This window comes from Leuciscus leuciscus, assembly GCF_965113295.1.
Source record: "Leuciscus leuciscus genome assembly, chromosome: 15".
Lineage (NCBI taxonomy): Eukaryota > Metazoa > Chordata > Actinopteri > Cypriniformes > Leuciscidae > Leuciscus > Leuciscus leuciscus.
This window is the reverse complement of record NC_138739.1, coordinates 8,059,360-8,085,061: the sequence shown is the minus strand read 5'-3', so window position 1 is coordinate 8,085,061 and position 25,702 is coordinate 8,059,360. Positions and strand designations below refer to the sequence as shown.

Genomic DNA, 25,702 nt, shown 5'->3' with positions numbered 1-25,702 from the left:
CAGAAACGCTATTCATATTATTAGAAACGCGATTCATCTTTTTGTTTACATAAGCCTACAACGTTATTCCATAACGTTATTCCACATTAACACTTGAGAAAGGATAACTTAGCCTACCTCACTCCTCAGCGGGATCTGCTCCTCATATCAGCACGGAAAATTTTCTCCATAAGGTAGGCTATATTATGCCTCTTTGTTTACAGCTGATGTGGGGGCGTTTCACAGACTGAAATGGTTCTCAGAATTTGCGTTTGAATAGCACGCGCTCTCCGGGGCGTGGTCAAATTACTTTTGAATGGCTCCTAATGAGCTCGACTGGAGTCGCTCTCTTTTTATACAGATTACAGAAGCTGATAATATTTGTTTTTTATATAAATTACTTCATTTAAAAGCTGCGATCTCAAGCTTTATGCCCGTGGGTCTGTTTGCCTGTTTGACTGAATTTTCGCGGAGTTATAGATAATTTTCGAACGCGTTTCAAATGGGAGTTTACTGACAGAGAGAAGGCAGAAATAGCATCATGTTAGTTTTTCTTTATTTGTCAAAAAGCAAAACACTTTATTTGTATTGTGAGTATACAGAAAAAAAATAGAAACTGAACAGGATCGATTGATGTATTACACGAAAATGAAAGATCAAAATTAACAGAGCATTTTGTGTTTATTTTTCATTGCTAAAAAAAAAAACGAGCAAAACGCGCGGGCGCGTTTTTGGTCCCCAGAGGGTTAAGGGAAGAGGTTTTGACCAAAGTCCACCAAGACCATGGTCACCAGGGCGTGGAAAGAACACTGGAGCTTTTACGACGGCGGTGTTACTGGCCAGGTATGTCCTCTGCGGTCGCACAATGGTGCCGGGCCTGTGAGAGGTGCCAAGTGGCTAAGGACACCCAACCAGCCGCTCGTAGCTTTATGGGGCATCTATTGGCTTCAAGGCCAAATGAGATTGTGGCTATGGATTTCACAGTGTTGGAACCGACATATAACGGGTTGGAGAATGTCCTTGTCATGACTGATGTTTTTAGCAAGTACACGCTTGCGGTACCCACCCGTGACCAGAGAGCCTCTGCCGTGGCTCAGGTTCTGGTGACGGAATGGTTCTCTAAGTTTGGTGTTCCTGCTCGTTTACATTCAGACCAGGGTCGCAACTTTGAGAGCGCTCTGATCCAGCAGCTCTGTGGGCTCTATGGTATTGAGAAGTCTCGGACCACTCCGTACCATCCATCTGGTAATGGTCAGTGCGAGCGCTTCAATCGCACTCTGCACAACTTATTGCGCACCTTTCCGGTGTCTCGTAAGCGGGATTGGAGTTCCTGTCTGCCACAGGTGCTGTACTCATATAACACCACCCCTCACCAGGCCACTGGGGAGTCTCCTTTTCTGTTGATGTTTGGGCAAGAGCCCAGGCTCCCGGTCGATTTCTTGTTAGGTCAAGTACAGGATCCTTGTAGTGGCAGTACCCATGAATGGATCCAGGAACATCAGACCCGCTTACGGATAGCCTTTGAAGGGGCTGGGGAAAGGTTAAGGGGTGCGGCTGAGCGTCGCAAGAGGAATTATGATCAGCATGTTCGAGATCATCCCTTGGAAGTAGGGCAGCTGGTGTGGTTGCGGAACCTCAGTACCCGGGGTCGTCATAAGATCCAAGATCTGTATGATCCTATGTCATACAGGGTCCTGAGGGCACCGGCCGAAGGTGGAGCTGTGTACACCATAGCGCCGGTGGATAATCCGACTAAGTTTAGGCATGTTAATCGTGCCCTGCTGAAGGCTGTGGTTAGGTCAGACCCTTCTGGTGGCCCCGTTGTCCCTCTGTCATCCCCCTTAGATCACTATGAGTCGGAAGAGGAGTGCTTTGGTGACAATGATGTACTAGTTCTCGGACCAGAGCCTCCTGTGGTAGAACCAACTCGAACCAACCCAGCATCCCCGGTTTTGGAGACCGTCAGGGCTCCTGGTACCGCGGACGCAGTTCCATTGGCCACCCTTCCTGATTCCGGCGAAGTGGCAGTTCGGCGGACAGCCCGATCAACAGCAGGCCACCATTCTAATATCAATCGCCTCCCGAGGGCCGTGGGGGGGGCCGCAGATGGTGCAGTGGACCTTCCGGACTCCCTGGCTAATTCTGTATTGGCCTTCTCGAGACCATGGACGTAGCTGGGGTTAAAACCTGTGGTGTGCTTAATCGTTGGGGCAACGATTCAAAGGTTGGGGTAGATTGTAGCAGGTTGATTGATTGCAGCTGTGTCAGTCACACTCTCTGGACCAATCAGGACGTAACTGCATGCTATATGGGCAGAGGGTGAGCCCTCGTGTCACTCTATGTTGTTGTCGTCAGAGGCGCACTTTCGCTGTGGGTCCTCTCGCGTTCGTGGTGCAGTCGCGGTTATTGGACAGGTAATACAGCGTGGCTAACTTTCTCATTGCCTAGAGACCGTGTTAGTGTTGCAATTGGCATTGCAGTGTGCGATTGTCTTTTGCAGTGTTTCTCCTGTCTCAAACCCGATCTTTCCTGTAACGGAACCGGGTTGCGTTGTGCTGCTGGTAGGTTGAATCTGCTTCCTTTTTTTTTAATATTTGCATGACTGAGTGTAATGGGCCGTTTTATTGTAGGCTTCGTGTAGCTGTACTAACGACACGGTCGGTCTATAGATGTGAAGCTCCCTGACAGGTATGTTTGTATGCCTGTCGGTATTGCATGTATATGTTTGTTCATGTATCGTCATTGAATGTGATTTGTTTATATACGTCAGGACCGTGAAGCGCTTGCTGGCGCCGGTGTCTATATGAGTTTCTCCCTTCCTGCCACGCTGCTGTTTTGTCTCTACGGATTGCTGTTTCAACTGATTTCTGCTTAACTATGGACCATTGAAAGCTATACGAGCTCACTCTGGGTTCTGAACGCACCTATGCACTTTACAGCGAGGGATTCGTCGCGCACAACATTTTACTAGTATCTCAGTGACTGACACAGACGATAACTGTGCCATTCTGTGGCTCGCCTGTGTTTATTAGTGTGTGTGTGTGGCTTTTGTTGTTTGATAAATACTTTTGATTAGTTTATATATATATTTTTGGTTTAAGTGTCTATAAAGAAGATTTTCCTTTTTTTGTGTGTTTTCATCGATTGATGGTTTGTTTATTTTTCTGTCTTGACAAATACTTTTGATTAGTTTATATATTCTTTGGATTAAGTATTTGTAAAGAAGATTTTCTTTTTGTGTTTTCATTGATTTACGGTTTATTGGTTATTTTTTTGTCTTTAACTGAATGTTCTTCTTTTAGTGCTGAGTGCCGGAAGTGGTGGTATCGGTGTCCTCGGTGGTGGTGTCTCCTGCTGTGTGCTGTGTTTTCCCTTTTTTGGTGTGTTTTGGAGTTTGGTTATTTTATTGTGTGTATATGTGTGATCAGGGAATCCTTAACCCCTGAGATCCCACAACTTTGACCCGGTTTCCTCCACTGGTAAGGCCTCAGCACTCCCATTTTCTTTATTTTTTTCTTTATTTCTTGTGAATGATACTTTATATTTGATTGTAATGGTACAAATAAAATTGTTTTACTGGAACTACGTCTCTGGCTTCGTGCATGAATCGAACCTGTGTGCTTTCTGGAAATATTATGTTTACTTGAGTCATCAAACTAGTCTAATTCTATTTCCTGGGGCGAAACTCCCCGGGTGGCGTAGTCGGTGTCTTCATTAAAATTTAAGACCTTGAATAGGTAGAAAAGTCGTACTTGCCACACAAAGTCTTGTTGGTGTTACACTGAATTTCTGAGCGCTATTTCTGGTTTCTGTTTCATGGTCTTGATCTTCTGCCTGTCTCCCTGCATTTCCCTGTTTGCTTGTGCCTTGGATTTTTGTTATAATCTGGATGGTTTGCTCTGTGGTTTTGACCTATTGCCTGTTTTATGGTGTACGATTCTGGAATTCCTCAATAAAAGCTGCGTTTGGATCCTCTACCCGTGTTTCAGAGCAGTTTCGTAACACTGACTACACAACACTGGAAAAAAAAAAGTAAGATATGTAACATCTGCTGAGGAAACTCAAGAGAAGAAATTGAGATTGTTCTGCGTATGAACCTTTTAGGTGCCCTTGTGACCACTGATTCAACTAGAACTCAAGAAATATTACATCATTTGGCGGTGGGCAAGGCGACTATGAAGTCTATTGACAAAATATTCAAAAGCAAAAACATCAGTTTGCTGACGAAGGTGAGACTAGTTTAGACCCTCATATTCTTGGTTGTTAACAACGTTTGCAAAAGCTGGATGAATAAACAGGACTAAAGGAAGATTAATTCATTTCGAAACATAGAGCTGGAGAAGAATCCTGCTTGTGCCAAAGAACGGCACGAGGACAGGACGGATGCGGACGAATCTTATCAGACTAGTACAAAACCAAATCCTTTTTAATTCTTTAGTCTATTAAAGGGTTAGTTCACCCAAAAATGAAAATTCTGTCAGTAATTACTCACCCTCATGTTGTTCCAACCGCGTAAGACCTTCGTTCATCTTCGGAACACAAATTAAGATATTTTTGATGAAATCTGAGTGCTGGGTCACTTCTCCATAGACTGCTAGGTGGCCCAAACTTGCTGGCCCAGAAAAGTTATTAAAGAGATCGTTAATATAGTCCAAGTGACTACAGTGGCTCAATCTTAAGTATATCAAGCGACGAGAATACTTTTTGTGCGCAAAAACAAACAAAAATAACGACTTTATTCCACTATTCACTTCCTTCTCTCTGGGCCTCTAGTTGGTTCACGTAGTGTTTTTGCGCTGCGCGTCACACACATGACCAGCGTCGGCCAATAGTGAGCCTACGTGGTGACGTGTAACACAGACGCGCTGCGCAAAAACACTACGAGGCCCAGAGAGAAGGAAATGAATAGTGGAATAAAGTCGTTATTTTTGTTTGTTTTTGCGCACAAAAAGTATTATCGTCGCTTGATATACTTAAGATTGAGCCACTGTAGTCACTTGGACTATATTAACGATCTCTTTAATAACTTTTCTGGGCCAGCAAGTTTGGGCCACCTAGCAGTCTATGGAGAAGTGACCCAGCACTCAGATTTCATCAAAAATATCTTAATTTGTGTTCCGAAGATGAACGAAGGTCTTACGCGGTTGGAACAACATGAGGGTGAGTAATTACTGACAGAATTTTCATTTTTGGGTGAACTAACCCTTTAAGTCAAAGACTCGAATCTGAGCTGATGGGACACAACAACAACATATGTATGAATAATCCATATAACAAAAAAAGAGTATGTTGAGTAAAAACAAAAGAAGGAACATAGTTCAACAATTAGGAATCAATGTATTTTTTAAGCAATAAAATGCTGAATATTTGTTCTATCACCAATCATTGAATGAATGAATGAATGAATGAATGAATGAGGCATTTATATAGCGCTTACATATGAACTACTGTACACCCAAAGTGCTTTGCAATCATATCATGGGGTCTTTCCTCAACACCACCAGTGTGTAGCATCCATTAGTATGACGCGACGGCAGCCACAGCACAACAACACCAGTGCGCTCACACACACCAGCTATAGGAGAGGAGAGAGAGGGATAGAGCCAGTTCAGTGGATAGGGATTATTAAGAGGCCAATGGGTGGAATTTGGCCAGGACACCGGGGTTACACCCCTACTCTTTACAAGAAGTGCCATGGGATTTTTTAATGACCACAGAAAGTCAGCACCTCGGTTTAACGTCTCATCTGAAGGACGGTGCTCATAGTGTCCCTGTCACTTTACTGGGGTGTTAGGCCCCACACAGACCACAGGGTGAGCGCCCCCTGCTGGCCTCACTAACACCTCTTCCAGCAGCAACCTGGTTTTCCCAGGAGTCTCCCATCCAGGTACTAACCAGGCTCAGCACTGCTTAGCTTCAGACCAGTCTTGGGCTACAGGGTGATATGGCTGCTGGCCTATTGAACCCATTGAAAGTCTTTATAATCAACTCAATAACTGAACACTAATATCAGCGCTGTCATACCTGCACAGGTGTGACAGAGTGTGTTGATGTCCAGATGTGTGGTCTGGTTGCTGATGGGATTGTTCAGCACACAGCTGTAGGTGTTTCTATCCTGATATTCCACCTCCAGAGGTAGAGAGAGACTGATGCTGAGATCAGACGCACTGATGCTGGACAATACACTGATTCCTTTGTACCAGGAGAGAGTCACATGACTCACATTCACCACTGATGAACACAGCAATGAACATGATGATGATGATGATGATGATAATGATGAACATTGTGAAGAGTTACTGATGACAGGAACAGGCAGACGAGCTGGAAAACATGAGAGAATAAAGATAAATGAGGATGAATGTAGATATTCAAACAGAAGAGGAAGAAACATGTTATAAATGTAAAACAAATTAGGCAAATTAGTCATTTTAACAATAAAACAACACGTTGATAACAAAATTATATACAACAAGTGATAATTAACTCACCATAGACAGTGAGACTTAAACCCTTGATCTCACTGTTGATCAGTAGTTTATAAACTCCAGAATGTTCAGTTGTGGTGTTTGTGATGGTCAGAGATCCAGTTTGATTGTCCAGCTTCAGTCTGTCTCTGAATCTCCCATCAAGAACATCATCATATACAGTGATTCTGTCAGCCAGTTTATTGATTTCAGCTATTAAAGTGTTTTCATCTCCAAACATCCACTGAATCACATCATCATCCTTCATTTCAGTAAGAGGAGAGTTTAGAGAGACTGAATCTCCCTCAATCATTAATATTTCAACTGTATCATCTAACACACAGAGAAACAGTGTTTTTAAAGTAAATGGTTTGAAATTGTAATTTTAAATGAATATCATCATTAAACAACAGAAGCAAAATGGAATTTGGATTAATAATTGTATCTTCGTGCCCATTATTAAAATATAAAACAGGTGAAACTGATATTTAACTCACCAAAGACAGTGAGAATGAACCTCTTGATCTCACTGTTGATCTGTAGTTTATAAAGTCCAGTATGTTCAGTTGTGGTGTTTGTGATGGTCAGAGATCCAGTTTGATTGTCCAGCTTCAGTCTGTCTCTGAATCTCCCATCAAGAACCAACCCGTTCTCATCTCAGGGCGTCATATAAGGCCGTTTTGTCACGTCCTTCGGCGTTTTCTGCCCACGCATATAGCACCCTTTTACGTATAGATGACACGCACATGGCTTTCAACCAACTTCAATGTAAAACCATCCGCGATGTTATTACACGCTCAGGGCTTCGCCAGTCATCTATTCACCTCATCATTGACTACACGTAACAGACGTTTCCAGCAACGACTTACGTTTGCTCTATGATTAGGATTGCCTGCACCTAACATAGGAGGTCATTGTTTTCCATTATTTATCTTTTAAGGAGAGTCTATTTGCCATTTTCAACACCCTCATCGTCTGTGAGAGACGCTCAGCTTAAAACCACCTCCAATGCAACCCACCCGCGTATTACAGGACGCAGTTGGACTTTGCCAGTCAATCTAAGTGCGTGATCTTCTGACGCTTTCAGCAACAGTTACTTGCGTAGACTACAAATTTCGTTTAGTTTTAAATTAGCCTGTGGTAGCCTACTTGATTTAGACGTGAATGTGTGTTAAGTGTCCTAATTAAAAAACACGACAATATAGGTTTCATCCTCCCTTAATTGCCCGCAGGAGTATACTGGCCGAATTCAACACACACCCTTTATCGTGTGTGAGGGACGCTCATGGCTTTCAACCATCAATGCAACCCACAGGTGTTTCACAGAACGCATTTGGTCTTTGCTAGCCAATCCAAGTGCGTGATATCAGACGCTTTCAGCAACAGCAATGTGCAGAAAATTTGCTTTTGATTTAAATTAACCTGTAGTATAGCTTACGCAATATAAGCGTGGATGTGAACTTGGTAGGCTGCCTAATTAAACACGGGAATATGTGACATAGGCTCCATCATCCCTTTATCCCGCAGAGGAGTATGTTCAACACGCCCCCTTTATCGTGTGTGAGAGACGCACTTGGCTTTCAACCAACATCACTGTAAAACCATTCGCGATGTTATTGCACGCTCAGGGCTTCGCCAGTCATCAATTCACCTCAACACTGACCGACTGCACCGACTAAACACGTTTTCAGCAACAACGACTTATGTTTGCTCTTAGCAGTGCCTACATAGGAGGTCATTGTTTGCCATTATTTATCTTTAAAGAAGAGTCTATTTGCCATTTTCAACACCCTTATCGTCTGTGAGAGACGCTCAGCTTAAAACCACCTCCAATGCAATTACCCACCCGCGTATTACAGGACGCAGTTGGACTTTGCCAGTCAATCTAAGTGCGTGATCTTCTGACGCTTTCAGCAACAGTAACCTGCATAGGCTACAATTTCGTTTAGTTTTTAAGTAGCCTGTGGTAGCCTACTTAATTTAAATGTGAATGTGGTATCCTAATTAAAACACGACAATATAGGTTCCATGCTCCCTTTATTGTCCTCAGTGTATATTGGCCGAATATTCAACACCCTTTTATCGTGTGTGAGAGACGCTCATGTCTTTCAACCATCAAAGCAACCCACAGGCGTTTCACATGACGCAGTTGCGCCAATCCAAGTGTGTGTTATCAGACGCTTTCAGCAACAGCGATGTGTAGAAAAAAATATTTTGTTTTAAATTAACCCGTAGTATAGCATACTTAATATAAGCTTGGATATGAGCTTGGTAGGCCTAATTAACACGGCAATATTGGCTCCATCATCCCTTTATAGCCCGTAGAGGAGTATGTTCAACACGCCCCCTTTATCGTGTGTGAGGGACGCTCGTGACTTTCAACCAACTTCACTGTTAAACCATTCGCGATGTTATTACACGCTCAGGGCATTCACCCCAATATTTACCGACTGCACAGACTTAAGCCTTGAGCAACAACGACTTATGTATGCTCTATGATTACACTCTTAAGATAGGAGGTCATTGCTTTCCATTATTTATCTTTTGAGAGGAGCCTACTGTCCGTTTTTAACACCAACCCTTTGCGTGTGTCAGAGACGCACTGACTTTCCAGCAACTCAAATGCGAACCCATCTGCTTATTTAAGCATGCATTTGGACTTCGCCAGTCACACAAAGTTCGGAGATAAAAGACGCTTTCAGTTACAAAGTTCATACAATTAGTTTTTATTTTAAATTAGCCTGTAGTAGGCTCTATCTTACGTAATTTCCAAAGCATAGGCTATGCAAATATGTAGACTACTTGGTAATTAAATATTTTCAATAAAATATATAAATAGTATTGAAAGTGGTCATGAAGTTTTGTTCACAAATATAACGACATATTTCAATATACCCTAGTTGAAAATGTAAACATAAATTAAAAATAAAATTTTAAATATGCATTGAATACTAGGCCTATAGTAGGCTATTGTGCAATTTCACGCGAGATGTTTTCCCGATGACAGCGAGCGATTTCCTGTTGGGGCACTATAAGCAGGATCATCAGTAGCCAAGCCAAAAGGTAAGTAATCTATCTGCCGAATTGTGTTTTTTTTAAACATGATCATCTTTAAGTTTAATCCACATTTATTGTTTATCGATACAATGGGTTGATAGTGTAGGCCTACCAAAGCATCCTGTTGGAAAACTTTGTAACGTTTCTTTCTTTATGGCCAGATAGCGGGAAAAATAGGCTAGTATAGTTGCTGATATTTTAATGTAATGGGATTATTAGTTTATTTCGTTTGTTTCAACACCTCTATACCTAAACACTTATTTGTTGTCTTGAAGGAATAATAGAAATGTATGAATTAGCCTACACTTAGGTATTAACTGTACTTGTCTAACTTTAACGTTGAAAGTTGAATAGGCCTACTCTGGTTTTCAGGAGTCAAACTGGCCACGCCAGTGACTCTTTTAGGTACCAATATATATATATATATATATATATATATATATATATATATATATATATATATATATATATATATATATATATACACACACACACACAAATTAGACAGGCTAATTTGTGTGTGTGTGTGTGTGTGTGTGTGTGTGTGACCCTGGACCACAAAACCAGTCTTATGGGTAATTTTTTTACAATTGAGATTTCTACATCATCTTTCTATTGATGTATGGTTTGTTAGGATAGGACAATATTTGGCCGAGATACAACTATTTGAAAATCTGGAATCTGAGGGTACAGAAAAATCGAAATATTGAGAAAATCGCCTTTAAAGTTGTCCATTTCTATTGGCGATAGTGCTGTATCCATTCACAAAAATAAATGTTTTATATATTTACAGTAGGAAATTTACAAAACATCTTCATGGAACATGATTTTTACTTATATCCTAACTTAATATCCTAATGATTTTTGGCATAAAAGAAAAAACTATGATTTTGACCCATACAATGTTTTGTTGGCTATTGCCACAAATATACCCATACTACTTGTGACTGGTTTTGTGATCCAGGGTCACACACACACACACACACACACACACACACACACACACACACACACACACACACACACACACATATATACACATATTATACATATATATATATATATATATATATATATATATATATATATATATACTATGGGGGGCCAAACAGGAAATAATTCTATGTAAATCCGAATATATAGTTAAAACTCTGAATATATAGTTGTAAATCCTGAATATATAAATGTAAATTCTGAATATATAGTTATAACTCTGAATATATAAATGTAAATCTGAATATATAAATGTAAATCCCCAATATAATATATAGTTATTGTAGGAGCCTAAATGCAGTTAACTGATAAATAATTTTAATTTATGCGTTAAATAGTAATTTACATGATTCATTTATGTGGAAGAAATTGAAGGGAATATTTACATTATTTACAGGTTGATGCAGTTAATATTTACAGTAATGCAAGGAGTTAATTTTGTAATTATCTAATATGGGTATGGATAATTTAGAGTGCATTTATATTACATTGGTGATATTTTGGGAATAGAGGACTGTTATCGCATTTTTACCTAAATTGCATGTACCTTTAATTGCTTGGAATACTCTCGCGAGAATTGTAAATGTTTCGGAGTGAACAGTCAGGCAAGCAGAGAGTGGAGCCATATAGTTTTTTGACCTTTTCTCTCTCTCCCCTTTTTTGTCGTTAATTAATCATTTTTATTTTATGTAATATTCCTGTGCTGATGTTTTTGATGCTAACTGAGTAAACGGATACGTTTTTTCACGAGTGGTTCTGTGGATTTATTGATGTGGATTCCGACGAAGGGAGTGGACAAAGTGTCAAGCTAAGGCTTCATTTAGTGGAAACCTACATTTTAGTCAAAAAACTTGCTCTGCACGGATTATTGGACTTTGGAACGGCCTGACTCGAGACAAAGGACGGAAGGAGGAAACTTTCACGGTGAATCTGTAAGTCGTAGCGTTCCTTGCTCTGCTGGAGATCGTTAATTGAATCATGAGGAGCGCGGTTGGTGTGCGCTCCGCTGCAAGAAATAAATAAATAAAAGGACGCCGTTCGGCTGAACGACGAAGTGGAACGCATTGTGTGTGTGTTAAGCTCACCCTACGGTTTTGACATTTGCATTGACTAAGTGTGGAAACATTCGTTTGTTATGGATGAACAGGACAGTGAAAAACGGACAGTAAAAATGACTGAGAAGGCTGTGGAAGAACACAAGTCTAGACAACTCCATGCACGCAGGTATAAGTTATCCCAGCTAACGAGCATGATAAAGCATATTGAGCAATTAATGGAAGATGATGCAAACGCCGATATTGTTAAAAATAAATTGCGTGTGGAATTCAGTAGTTTGCAGCAAGAATTTTCCGACTTAAATTCTGGTTTGAGAAGATTTATGTCTGAAGAAGAATTCCTGGATAATCAAAAGAATTGGTTTGATCTTAAAAATAAGTCAATAAATGATTTCTTCTGGAAATGTGAGGAATGGATGAAAGATGTCATGAAACGCTCTGAGCAGGCTGAAGAGTGTGATAAACACGTAATGCCAACAGATAGTAGGTCTACATCATCAAAAACCACCACGAAACGCTCAAGCAGATCCGGATCACGATGTGGAAGTGTGTCATCATCATCTTCAGTTAGAATAAAGGCAGAAATGGAGCGTGCTTCTTTAAAGGCACAGGCTGCAGCTTTAAGAGAGAAGCTAGCCATAGAAAAAGAAGAAGCAGATTGGCATGCAGAAAAAAAATGCAGGGAAGCTCAGCTGCAAGCAGAAGAAAAGCGGCGAGAGGCGGAGTTTGAGGCTGAGCAAAAACGAATAGAGGCTGCGATTAAGGCTAGAAAGGAGATGCATGCAATGCAGACTGCTCTTGCAGAGTCAGATGCAAAAATGGAAGTTTTGCAAAAATATGAATGCACACAAGCAGCTGAGAGCAGTATAGAAGCTAATGAACAGATCGCTGAAACAAAGGTGAACACCACCTACCAACCACCAACACAGCACACCCCGCCTACGTCCAATCTTGAAAACAAGGTTCAGCTAGCAAGGCCACAAACAGCTCTGACTGCATCGAACATGGACCTCAATGATGGACCAGTGCTTGATAGTTTATGCAAGGCTATCTCTCAGCAAGTTGACGTCACTGAGTACCTTGTGAAGAATCACAAAGCCACATTACTCCCTGAGCTCACCATTCCAACATTCAAAGGTGATCCGCTTGAGTATAAATCCTTTATCAGATCTATTGAACACGGAGTTGAAGATCGCACTGGTGACAGTCGTGATCGCTTACAGTTTTTGTTGCAGTACACAAGTGGACAACCACATGAGTTGGTAAAAAGCTGCATTCACATGGAACCCTCAGCAGGTTATGCTAAAGCTAAAGAAATGCTGAAGGAGTTTTACGGTGATGACTACAAGATTGCAGAAGCCTACATAAAGGAGGCTTTGGATTGGCAGACAATCAAGTCAGAAGATGGCGCTGCACTGCAGTCTTTCGCATTGTTCCTCACAGGCTGCTGCAACACAATGACTGATATAAGCTACATGGAAGACTTGGACAACACAGCTAACATAAAGGCACTAGCTAACAAGCTGCCGTACAAACTCAAAGAAGCTTGGAGAAAGTCTGCGTGCGACCTACAAGAAAAAACAAAAAAAAGGGTGAAATTCAAGGATTTTGTCGAATTTGTCAACAAGCAAGTTAGATATTTACTACACCCACTCTATGGGAACATTCAAGAAACCACCAGGCCAAAACAACCAGTACAACAGAAACCAAACCTAAAATACGCAGAGATACTCAAACCAAAGAAAGTATTCACAGCGGCCATTGTCTCCTCCCAAACTGAAAATGACAAACAACCAACGCCAAAAACACAAAATGTCTTAGTGGATGCAAACAGCAAGCCTTGTGTTTATTGTCGGGGAGAGCAACACAGTCTCACAGTCTGCAGAAAACTCAAGAGCAAGCCGCACAAGGAAAAGATTGACTTCCTGCGAAGCAAAGGTCTGTGTTTTGCATGTTTGAAACATGGTCATATGAGTAACAGCTGTAAAGAGAAAGCTCAATGTCAAGAATGTTCTCGACTGCATCCCACACTGTTGCACATGAACAGTAAAGGCTTGCGAGAAGAAGCCACAAGCGAGCGTTGTGAGCAGCAATCTGTCTCAAGTGCCCTTGTACACATGAAAGAAACTTTTACGGTCACCGGGGCCGGTAAGGAAAACTGTGCTCTTTCGATCATTCCAGTATGTGTCAAAGCACAAAAGGGATCCAAGGCAGTGACAACGTACGCATTTTTGGACCCAGGTAGCTCAGCTACTTTCGCTACAGAGTCTTTAATAAACCAGCTGAATATGAACGGACGCAATACAAGCATCTTGTTACAAACAATGGGGAATGAATCTATTGTTAACACTTGCATTGTGAATGGAATGGAAATCAGTAGCTTGGATGGCAATCACTTTATTGAACTTTCAGAGGTGTTTTCACAGAAAAACATCCCTGTAACCAAAGACAATATTCCCCGCCAAGAGGATGTTGACAGTTGGCCTCATCTAAAGGAGGTGAAACTCCCCACTATCCAAGCAGAGGTTGGATTACTCATAGGAGCAAATGTTCCCAAGGCGATGGAGCCACTTCAGGTGGTTAGCAGCGTGGATGACGGCCCATACGCTGTGAGAACAATATTAGGCTGGACAGTAAATGGGCCACTCAGAGGTGGAAGCGGTATGAGGGAGACAAACACATTGACAGGAATCACCACCAATCGTATCTCTGTAGCCAAGCTAGAACAGCTCTGGCAACTGCAGTTCAAGCAGGACTTTCCTGATGCTGGACAAAACGAAGACATTGAAATGTCCAAAGATGACCACCAGTTTATTGACATGGTGTCTCAGTCCTCAAAACTCGTGGATGGTCATTACAGTGTTTGCCTGCCGGTGAAGAACAAGTCATTGAGCATGCCAAACAACAGATCAGTCGCAGAGCAACGTGCGTTGAACCTACGGAAAAGATTCTCCAGAGATGTCAAGTTTCATGCAGAATACGTTGCATTTATGGATGACCTCCTCAAGAAAGGCTACGCAGTGAAGCTGGATAGCGTTGAATGTCAGCCAACGGAGGGACGAACATGGTATCTGCCTCATCACGGAGTTAGACATCCAGTTAAGCAAAAACTGCGTGTTGTTTTTGATTGTGGAGCGAGCTTTCAAGGAACATCGCTGAACCAACAGCTTCTGCAGGGACCGGACCTAACAAGCTCGCTGGTGGGGGTCCTCTTAAGGTTCCGACAAGAGACCGTGGCGGTCATGGCTGACGTGGAGGCTATGTTCCACCAGGTCAGAGTCAGCGATGAAGACACGGATTTCTTCAGGTTTCTTTGGTGGCCCGAGGGGAACTGCGAGCAGGCACTTGTTGAACACAAGATGTTGGTCCACATCTTTGGCGCGACGTCTTCGCCAAGTGTTGCAACTTTTGCACTGCAGAAATGTGCTACAGATTTTGAGAAAGAATTTGGTCAAGAAGCTGTCAAAACAGTGAAGAAGAATTTTTATGTAGACGATTGTCTTAAGTCAGTTACAGATGAAGACACCGCAATTACCCTTTGCGCTGACTTGAGGAGCATGTTGGCAAAAGGTGGATTTCGACTAACGAAATGGTCGAGTAACAGTCGAAGGTTGCTCAACTCCATTCCTGAAGAGGAAAGGGCCAAGGGTTTTCAGGATTTGGACTTGGATGAAGATAACTTGCCAATGGAGAGAGCATTGGGAATCCATTGGTGTGCCGAAACGGATCAGTTCAAGTTCAAAATCAACCTCAAGGTTCGACCACACACTAGGAGAGGCCTGCTTTCCCTCGTCTGTTCCATTTTTGATCCGATGGGTTTTCTTGCTCCAGTAGTACTGCCTGCCAAAAGAATCTTGCAAGACTTATGCCGACAGAAGTATAGCTGGGATGAAGACTTGCCTGATAACGTCATTAAGAGTTGGAAAAGGTGGATGTCTGGATTGCAACAGCTTGAGACCTTTGGAGTTGACAGATGTGTTAAGTCAAAGCAGTTTGGTGCGCCAGTCTTTGCACAGTTACATCATTTTGCTGATGCTAGTCAAGACGCATACGGAACAACAAGTTACCTACTGCTACGCACTGCAAGCGGTGAAGCTCAATCCACCCTGATTATGGCAAAGGCAAGGGTTGCGCCCTTAAAGTCTCCAACCATACCAAGAATGGAATTGACTGCAGCCACAGTTGCCGTCAAGATGGACAAGCTTCTGAAGAAAGAGCTTGAACTGGAACTTAACGAATCAATTTTTTGGACAGACAGCACGGCTGTGCTGAAGTATTTGAACAGCGAAGGCACAAGATTCAAGACTTTCGTTGCCAATAGGATCACAACAATCCTGGAGCACTCTCAGACTTCACAGTGGAGATACGTTAATACCAATCTGAATCCTGCTGATCATGTCTCGAGAGGACAGACTGTTGAAGCGTTCTTGAATAGTGAAAGCTGGCTTTCAGGACCAAGTTTCCTGCTCTGTGCACAAGACCAGTGGCCCAAAAATCCAGATCCTGGAATGCTGGACATTGACGACTCAGAGGTTAAAAAGGTAGTTCAAGCGCATGTTATTCAGACGCAAGAGCCCAAAGATGCTATGGAACAGTTGATGACCTATTACTCATCCTGGACAAAACTAAAACGCGCTGTGGCCTGGTTTCTGAAATTCAAGGATTTGCTTATGGAACTGAAAGCAATGAGAAAGGAACCAAACTCACATGGAGAAAACAGAATTAATCAGTTCAAGAAAGCTTTCAAAGGAACACACCTAACCTGTGAAGGTTTGACTGTAGCAGAAAGAGAAATCGTGAAATACTGTCAAAAACAAAGCTTCAAAGAAGACTTGACTATGCTAAAGGAACATCAAAGGGTAAAGAAGAGTAGTTCACTCTACAAGTTGAACCCTGTACTCCAAAACGGAGTCATTAGAGTTGGTGGGAGGATGAGCCGTGCAGCAATGCCAGAGGATTCCAAGCAGCAAGCCATCTTGTCAAAAGATTCACACATCACAATGCTTGTGCTGAAGCACATTCACGATGTTACAGCTCATGCCGGGAGAAATCATATGTTGGCACAACTGCATCAAAGATTCTGGGTCCCCGGAGCAAACGGCGCTATTAGAAAGTTTTTGTCCAAGTGCATCAGCTGTAAGAAACTACACGGAACTGCCGGTAAGCAACTCATGGCTGATCTACCAAGATGCAGGGTCCTGCCTGACAGTCCTCCATTCACAAGAGTCGGTGTTGACTACTTTGGTCCATTTCTGGTGAAAAGAGGAAGAGGGCAAATAAAGAGATACGGTGTCATCTTTACATGTCTTGCAATACGAGCCGTACATCTAGAAGTAGCATCTTCACTTGACACCGATGCATGCCTCAATGCAATTAGAAGATTTATTGCAAGAAGAGGACAAGTCAAAGAGATGTACTCTGATAATGGAACCAACTTCAGGTCGGCTGACAGTGAGTTAAAAAAATCAATAAAAGAATGGAACACCAGCAAGATAGCAAAGAACTTGCAGGAGAAGGGAGTTCAGTGGCACTTTAATCCGCCAGCAGGTTCTCACCACGGAGGAAGCTGGGAGCGGCTGATCCGCTCGGTGAGAAAAATTCTGAACATCTCAGTGAAGGAACAACTTTTGGATGAAGAAGGTCTCCATACCTTACTGTGTGAAGCTGAGGCCATCATAAACAGCAGGCCAATCACCCAGGCATCTTCAGATCTCAACGATTTAGAGGCCTTAACGCCCAACCACCTGTTGTTACTCAAGGTCAAGCCTGAGTTACCCCCTGAAGTGTTCAGCAAGGATGACCAGTACGCTAACCGCAGATGGAGGCAAGTCCAGTACCTCGCGGATGTCTTCTGGAAACGCTGGTGTAAAGAATATCTTATGCAGCTCCAGGAACGTCAACGATGGTCCACTCCTGGAAGAAACTTCAGTGTTGGTGATGTAGTGCTGATTGTAGATGATACATCGCCCAGAAATTCATGGCCACTTGGAAGAATTGTGGAGATTTTTCCTGACAAGAAAGGCTTCGTTCGTCAAGTGAAAGTCAAGACTAAGAGCAGCGAGCTTTGTCGTCCATAACTAAGCTATGTCTTCTTCAAAGATCTGAGGACAATTTATAGCCTAAACTGTTCCAAAGGAAAGACCCTATTTCATACAGGGCGAAGACCAAGAAGATTTCTTTAGATAGTTTGTTAGTTAGCATGTAGGCTCCTTTAATTTAAGTTTTGAGTAATTGTTTCAAGAACATTGATAACAATTAGGGGCCGGTAATGTAGGAGCCTAAATGCAGTTAACTGATAAATAATTTTAATTTATGCGTTAAATAGTAATTTACATGATTCATTTATGTGGAAGAAATTGAAGGGAATATTTACATTATTTACAGGTTGATGCAGTTAATATTTACAGTAATGCAAGGAGTTAATTTTGTAATTATCTAATATGGGTATGGATAATTTAGAGTGCATTTATATTACATTGGTGATATTTTGGGAATAGAGGACTGTTATCGCATTTTTACCTAAATTGCATGTACCTTTAATTGCTTGGAATACTCTCGCGAGAATTGTAAATGTTTCGGAGTGAACAGTCAGGCAAGCAGAGAGTGGAGCCATATAGTTTTTTGACCTTTTCTCTCTCTCCCCTTTTTTGTCGTTAATTAATCATTTTTATTTTATGTAATATTCCTGTGCTGATGTTTTTGATGCTAACTGAGTAAACGGATACGTTTTTTCACGAGTGGTTCTGTGGATTTATTGATGTGGATTCCGACGAAGGGAGTGGACAAAGTGTCAAGCTAAGGCTTCATTTAGTGGAAACCTACAGTTATAACTCTGAATATATAAATGTAAATCCTGAATATATAGTTATAACTCTGAATATATAAATGTAAATCTGAATATATAAATGTAAATCCCGAATATATAGTTAAAACTCTGAATATATAGTTGTAAATCCTGAATATATAAATGTAACCCTGAATATATAGTTATAACTCTGAAAATATAAATGTAAATCCTGAATATAGTTTTAACTCTGAATATATAAATGTAAATCCTGAATATATAGTTATAACTCTGAATATATAAATGTAAATCCTGAATATATAGTTATAACTCTGAATATATAAATGTAAATCTGAATATATAAATGTAAATCCCGAATATATAGTTATAACTCTGAATATATAGTTATAACTCTGAATATATAAATGTAAATCCCGAATATATAGTTAAAACTCTGAATATATAAATGTAAATCCTGAATATATAGTTATAACTCTGAATATATAAATGTAAATCCCGAATATATAGTTATAACTCTGAATATATAAATGTAAATCCCGAATATATAGTTAAAACTCTGAATATATAAATGTAAATCCTGAATATATAGTTATAACTCTGAATATATAAATGTAAATCCCGAATATATAGTTATAACTCTGAATATATAAATGTAAATCCCGAATATATAGTTATAACTCTGAATATATAAATGTAAATCCTGAATATATAGTTATAACTCTGAATATATAAATGTAAATCCTGAATATATAGTTATAACTCAGCATGTGAGCTCCGCTCAATATTCCGCTCTATGCCAATGCGCTCCACTCAATCGCTCACGGCACAAGCGCTCAAATCCCTCCGACATGAAATCTCAGTGTAACGGAGGCTACTGTACTATAGCCTTTTAAGGCATTTTGCATAGGTGGCCTCAGCACACTGTTTGTGTGATAATAGGCCAGTCTTTAAACTTTATTAGTTTCAGAAAGATTCTCGCGGATACAGAGACAGTTGAAACAAAGGCAGATCTTTATTTTACAAAAGCACAAGGTTTTGGTGTTATTGTGAATGTACACAAATAAAAGTAGACCATTTGTAGTTGTCTTACACACTAATCTGTATGGCCAAAAATTGACGGAGTTTCTTCCGCTGTCATTAAAGAAAAATCCATCAGAACGCACTGGCGCGTTCGTTGTACAGGGTTAGAGAAAATCTTATTTAGTTTCATATTTATGTTTAAATAATATGCTGGGCTGCATTTCCCCAAAACGTACTCGGTTACTAACGTAACCTCGGTTCTCTCTAGAAGAGGGAACGAGTACTGCGTAAGATATCTTACGCTAGGGGAAAATCCTTTTTCCGCGAGATATTGAAGCCAAAAATTATCCTTAATTTTGTAATAATGCAAAACGCGTTGCGGCAGCATGCAGACATAGGCGAGGCAGCTCGCGCGCCTATTGGCTGCTCTGCGGCAACTGCAGCAGCCTATCGAGCGAGGCTTGGCGTGACGCCAGACCCAATCAGGGCACTTCGCGCCCGCTGCGTCACGTCCCGCCGAAATGGGCGTGGTCTAGGCCTATAAATACCGCTCGCAGGCAGCTATTATCTGGTTTTTCATCATCGAAGCAACCAGAGCGTGTGCATGCACGGCAAGATACGCAGTACTCGTTCCCTCTTCTAGAGAGAACCGAGGTTACGTTAGTAACCGAGTACGTTCTCTTACGAGAGGTCTCTCGTACTGCGTAAGATATCTTACGCTAGGGGACCCAATGCAAAACGCCGTGCATGCTGAGATCTGACACCAAAGACCCAAGGGCGAAAACCCGGGGTACATATAGTGCACAATCACTCAGGGAACTCACAGGGAGTCCGGGAAGAGGGAGGGGCGAAGCCGCACTCTTCCACATATGGCAGCGTCGCTGAGACGCGAATTTCATACAGACAGGGCGGGGTACGGCCTGAACTGATGGGGGAATGTGGGTCTTACACAGTCTGCCCAGGCACATCTCGTGCTGCTACTTTTTACTGTCGAACATTGAGCTGTGCTCAGTAGACGCAGCATTCTGAGCTGATAGCATCAGGTCAGATAATACTGGTAAACTTAGACCGACAGCAGCCTGGCCTGCAGGGCGGGAACCTCTAGGTTATAAAATCTTATAAATGTAGACGGGGAGGCCCAGCCTGCCGCCATACAAATATCTTGCAAGGCAATCCCACTTGAACAGGCCCACGAAGAGGCCATGCCTCTCGTGGAGTGCGCTCTGACACCCGACGGGCACTGCATGCCCTTGGAGGCGTATGCCAGCGCTATAGCATCAACTATCCATCTGGATAGGCTCTGTTTCGACGCGGCTAGTCCCTTAGAACGCCCGCTAAATGAAACAAAGAGCTGCTCCGTCTGTCTGAAAACAGACGAGCGAGACACATAAGCTCGTAATGCCCTGACTGGGCAAAGGAGGCTCGCGTCTCTTTCCTCATCAGGGACCGGTAGGGCTGACAGGGAGATAACCTGCGCCCTAAACGGTGTGTTGAGGGATTTTGGAACATAACCGTGCTTAGGTTTGAGTATAACTTTTGAGTCATTAGGCCCAAACTCCATGCACGCCGCGCTCACAGAGAGCGCGTGTAGATCCCCTATGCGCTTCACTGAAGCGAGAGCCAGCAAAAACACCGTCTTGAAAGACAGGTGTTTCAAATCAATTGACTGTAAAGGCTCAAATGGCGCACCTTTCATGGCTTCCAGAACCGTAGAAAGGTCCCATACGGGGACTGAGGGAGGTCTGGGAGGATTCAGTCTCTTAGCCCCTCTAAGGAAGCGGATGACTAAATCGTTCCTTCCTATTGACTGACCAAGCGTTGTTCCTGAGAACGCTGCTATAGCCGCCACATAAACTTTGAGCGTGGAGGGGGCCCTGCCCTCATCCAACAGCTCTTGTAGGAAGGAAAACACCTCCGTCACACCACAGTCTGTGGGTGACACACCACGGGCTGTGCACCAGCCCGAAAACACTGACCATTTCGAGGAGTAGAGCCGTCTCGTAGACGGAGCTCTAGCCTGCGTGATCGTGTTTAATACTCCTTTAGGGAGTCCAACATGTACCCGTTGATGGCCCAGACATGAAGGGACCATAGTTCCGGGTGAGGATGCCAGATCGAGCCGTGGGCCTGTGAGAGGAGGTCTCTCCTCACTGGTACTGGCCACGGGGCAGTACTTGCTAACTACATCACGACTGGGAACCAAGGTTGGTTTTTCCAGAACGGTGCCACCAGCAATACTGAGCATCCTTCTTCCCTGATCCGTTCTATCACCTGAGGCAGGAGAGAGACGGGGGGAAAAGCATAGAGCGGGCGGCGGGGCCACACATGGGCCAGCGCGTTCCTGCTCTTGGAGAAAAATTCCGGACAGTGAGCGTTTTCTTGAGACGCAAACAGGTCTACTTCCGCTCTGCCGAATTTCTTCCACAGCAGTTGGACTGTCTGTGGGTCATTTCGAGGCAGTTTATGTGCAGGAGCTTTTCCCGTTCCGACCACTGGCCGAAGAACGGTCTGCCCTCGAGCAGCGCTCCCCATCCCGAGGTGGACGCGTCCGTGGACACCACTTTCACCCTCGAGGAAGTCCCCAGGCTTACACCTGATTGGTACCAGTCGTTCGCTCTCCAAGGTTTCAGAGTTGTGACGCACTTCTGATTGACCCTGAGGCGAAGCGAACCGGATGCCCACGCTCTGCGTGGGACTCACGCTTTCAGCCAAAACTGCAGCGGGCGCATGCGGAGCAGGCCCAGCTGGAGCACTGATGATGCTGAGGCCATGAGACCTAGCATCTTCTGAAATTTCTTGAGCGGGACAGACGCGCCGCAGCGAAACGAGTTCGCTGTGCGTTGAACGTCTACCGCGCGCTGTGGTGATAGTCGCGCTATCATGGACAGCGAGTCCAATTCTGTGCCCAGGAAAGATATCTGACTGGGTGACAGAGAGCTCTTCGCCCAATTGACACTGAGACCCAAATCCTCGAGGTGATCGAGTAAAATGGTCGTGTGTTCTATGAGCACTGCGCGAGATTGCGCTAGAATCAGCCAATCGTCCAAATAGTTCAGTACTCGCATGCCTCTCATTCTGAGGGGTGCGAGCGCCGCATCCATGCACTTCGTAAATGTACGGGGTGCCAGGGACAAACCGAACGGCAGGACTGTGTACTGATATGCCTGGCCCCCGAAGGCGAATCTCAAATATCGCCTGTGACGTGACGCTATCTGTATTTGAAAAATACGCGTCTTTCAGATCTATTGACACAAACCAATCTCCTTGGCGAATCTGCACAAGGATTTGTCTGGTCGTGAGCATCCTGAACTGTCGCTTCACAAGCACTTTGTTCAGTTGCCTTAGATCTAGTATGGGTCTGAGACCCCCGTCTTTTTTCGGTACCAGGAAGTATCTGCTGTATAGCCCTCCTTCGCTCTGAACTTGAGAGAGAGGCTCTATGGCCCCTTTGCTCAATAGTTTCGCCACTTCGGCTCGAAGTAAATGTGCTACTTCTGTTTTTACCGTGGTCTCGACGCGCGCCACATAGCGGCGAGGGCGTCGGCGAAACTGTAGCGAATAGCCTCTTTTTATAATGTTCAGCACCCACTTCGAAACCCCGGGCAGCTTTGCCCATGCGTCCGCATGAATAGCTAGGGGTTGAATACGAAGCGCGCTCCGCTCGCTCAGCGATGGGGAGGCTTCGGAGTGCTGTAACACAAGCGTCGCGCTCGTGACATTTGAGGCATGGGGCGCGCTGATAACAGCGGGCAGATTGCCCGCGCTCGACTCCTCTGCAGTGGTCAACCGCGAGGGGGAGGGCTGGGCGGTTCCCGTAGGAACTGTCATGTCTATGTGTGGATGTGGGCGCGGGACAGCGGGCACATTTACCACACTGAAAGCATCGTTCGCTTGAGTGAAGCGAATGCACGTTGGTTTCGTTTTTACAGAAACCGTGAGACATGCATAACGTGGTGTTAGTGGGCACATTCACCATGTTTGAAGCGCAATCGATCTGAGTCGATTCATGTGCGCGAGCCCTGTGTGACGGGCTGTGCTTGTGTGTAGAGATGGGCACTGGGCAGTGGGCATTCTTTCTACACATAAAGCACCATCGGCCGTGGCCGGGACACCAGAAAAATTCACACTTATGGGATTTATCTGGGTAGCCGTAAAAACGGCGTTTGTGTGCAGGCAAGCGGGTGACAGAACCGACTTGTTTACTGCAGGATACACTGGAACAGTCACATTTACTGGAACTGAACGAGCGAGAAGTTGCCATAGAAACAGAGAGCGTCAACATGCTGGCGTTTATTGCAGGCCTGCGTGCATTACAACAGGCTTGTTCACTGCAATATTGACATTTCCAGTCGCCTGAATTCCAGAGGGGAATGGGAAATGTATAGGAAAAAGGAGGTTGGTCCGTCCGCAGCGGGACCAGAAAAACTCAATTTTTTCCTTACGCCAGTGACGCACGGAACACCATAGAAACGGTGTTTGGGTGCAGGCGAACGGGTTGTACAACGCGCTCGTTGGCTGCAAAATACACATCTGCAGTCGCCTTTTCAGGGAACTGACAGAGCGAGCATTGACGGCATAATTTTATCTGCCGGTAGACCCGGGGATCGAACGCGGGTCTCTCGCGTGCAAAAACCTGAGAGTCTGCCACTGGGCCACAGGGGGAGACACATTGTAACTCAGTTAGCGCGAGTATTATAAGAGAGCGTCAACGTGCTGGCGTTTGTTTGCAGGCATGCGTGTACTACAACAGGCTTGCTCACTGCAATACTGACATTTCCAGTCGCCCGAACTTCAGAGGGGAATGAGAAATGTACGAGAAAGAGGAGGTCGGTCCGTCCGCGGGGGGACCAGAAACGCTCTTTTCTCCTTTCGCCAGTGACGCACGGAAACCATAGAAACGGTGTTTGGGTGCAGGCGAGCGGGTTGTGCAACGCGCTCGTTGGCTGCAAAATGCACATCTGCAGTCGCTTTTCAGGGAACTGACAGAGCGAAGCATTGGCGGCATAATTTTAACTGCCGCTAGACCGGGATTCGAACTCCGGTCTCTCGTGAGGAAAACCAATGATTCCGCCACTGAGCCACAGGGGGGGGGAACACAAAGGTTTTCGGATGCACGAGCATATAAGAGCGTCACAAGCTTTCTTCGGCGTATGCTTGCAGGCGCGCTTGTATTAAAACAGGCTCGCCTGCTGCAACATTGATATTTCCAGTCGCATGATCAGGGAACTGGGAAATGTATGAGAAATTGAAGGTCAGTCCATCCTCGGAGGGACTAAAAACACACCTTTCTCCTTTCGCCGGTGAGTGACGCATGAATGGGGCGCAGAAGGCAGGGTAGCTTTCTTATAACGTAAAGAAAAACTAACCCCGACCGTCCGCTTCCGGCTTGAACAGAGGGAGAGAGAAAGCTAGCCCCGTGACCGCCCGCTCCTGACATCCTCTGTGAGCGGCGCGGTGTGCGCGGCTCGAACAGAGGGAGAACAGGTATCGTCCCCCAAGCAGGCAAGGCAAGCGGGCGAACCGGCAAGCTTTGCGGGGGGGGGGGGGGGGGGGGGGGGTGCGGAGGAGCAGTCTCGGAGAAGGATGCCAGGTGAGTCCTCAGAGTCACCATAGGCAGTAACTAGCTCGCAGTGAGGGCAGTCGCCGTCAGCGAGCGCGAGAGCTGCGTGATCAGGAAAAGGGGCGTCTTGAAAAAGACGCCCAGCTCTTTTAGTGCAATGGGAGTGTGTGTCGTGGCGGCGAGCACACACACATACATAAACACAGTAGCAGAGAAAGGATATAACGCCGGATAGCGCAGCAGGAAGGCAAGGAAGGCGGCGCGGCCAGCGACTTCAGTGTCTCGTCCAGCTGAAGGTGCTCTCTTTCAGACGGCGCGGCTTCTTATCCAGCTCCAGCGATGCGTGTGCTTCGCTTGAAGGATGAAAAATCAGATAATAGCTGCCTGCGAGCGGTATTTATAGGCCTAGACCACGCCCATTTCGGCGGGACGTGACGCAGCGGGCGCGAAGTGCCCTGATTGGGTCTGGCGTCACGCCAGGCCTCGCTCGATAGGCTGCTGCAGTTGCCACAGAGCAGCCAATAGGCGCGCGAGCTGCCTCGCCTATGTCTGCATGCTGCCGCAACGCGTTTTGCATTATTACAAAATTAAGGATAATTTTTGGCTTCAATATCTCGCGGAAAAAGGATTTTCCCCTAGCGTAAGATATCTTACGCAGTACGAGAGACCTCTCGTAAGAGAACCTTATTTACGCTATCATTCTTAAGTTATAACTCAGGCTTTACCTTAACGTTAATAAGTGTTTCCCGAAACGTTCTTAGTTAAG

At 44.1% G+C, this 25,702-nt stretch overlaps 3 protein-coding genes across 3 annotated transcripts in view; 1 reads left to right on the top strand and 2 right to left on the bottom strand.

Annotated features, from left to right (window-relative positions):
* The window catches only part of LOC309476005 (uncharacterized protein), a 220,006-nt gene that overhangs the window by 15,560 nt on the left and 178,744 nt on the right, over window positions 1-25,702 (bottom strand). The window lies entirely within an intron of this gene.
* Window positions 10,782-18,368, top strand: LOC309475264 (uncharacterized protein). The gene is made up of 2 exons (XM_082137965.1): window positions 10,782-17,277; window positions 17,311-18,368. Exons 1-2 carry the CDS (start codon window positions 11,632-11,634, stop codon window positions 17,626-17,628), a joined length of 5,964 nt encoding a protein of 1,987 aa, XP_081994091.1. The 5' UTR covers window positions 10,782-11,631; the 3' UTR covers window positions 17,629-18,368.
* On the bottom strand, window positions 18,342-22,243 carry LOC309474889 (uncharacterized protein; the record flags this gene model as incomplete). Its single annotated transcript, XM_082137508.1, has 3 exons — window positions 22,077-22,243; window positions 20,570-21,936; window positions 18,342-18,369 (listed from the first exon to the last, which is right to left on the bottom strand). Exons 2-3 carry the CDS (start codon window positions 21,619-21,621, stop codon window positions 18,342-18,344), a joined length of 1,080 nt encoding a protein of 359 aa, XP_081993634.1. The 5' UTR covers window positions 21,622-21,936; window positions 22,077-22,243.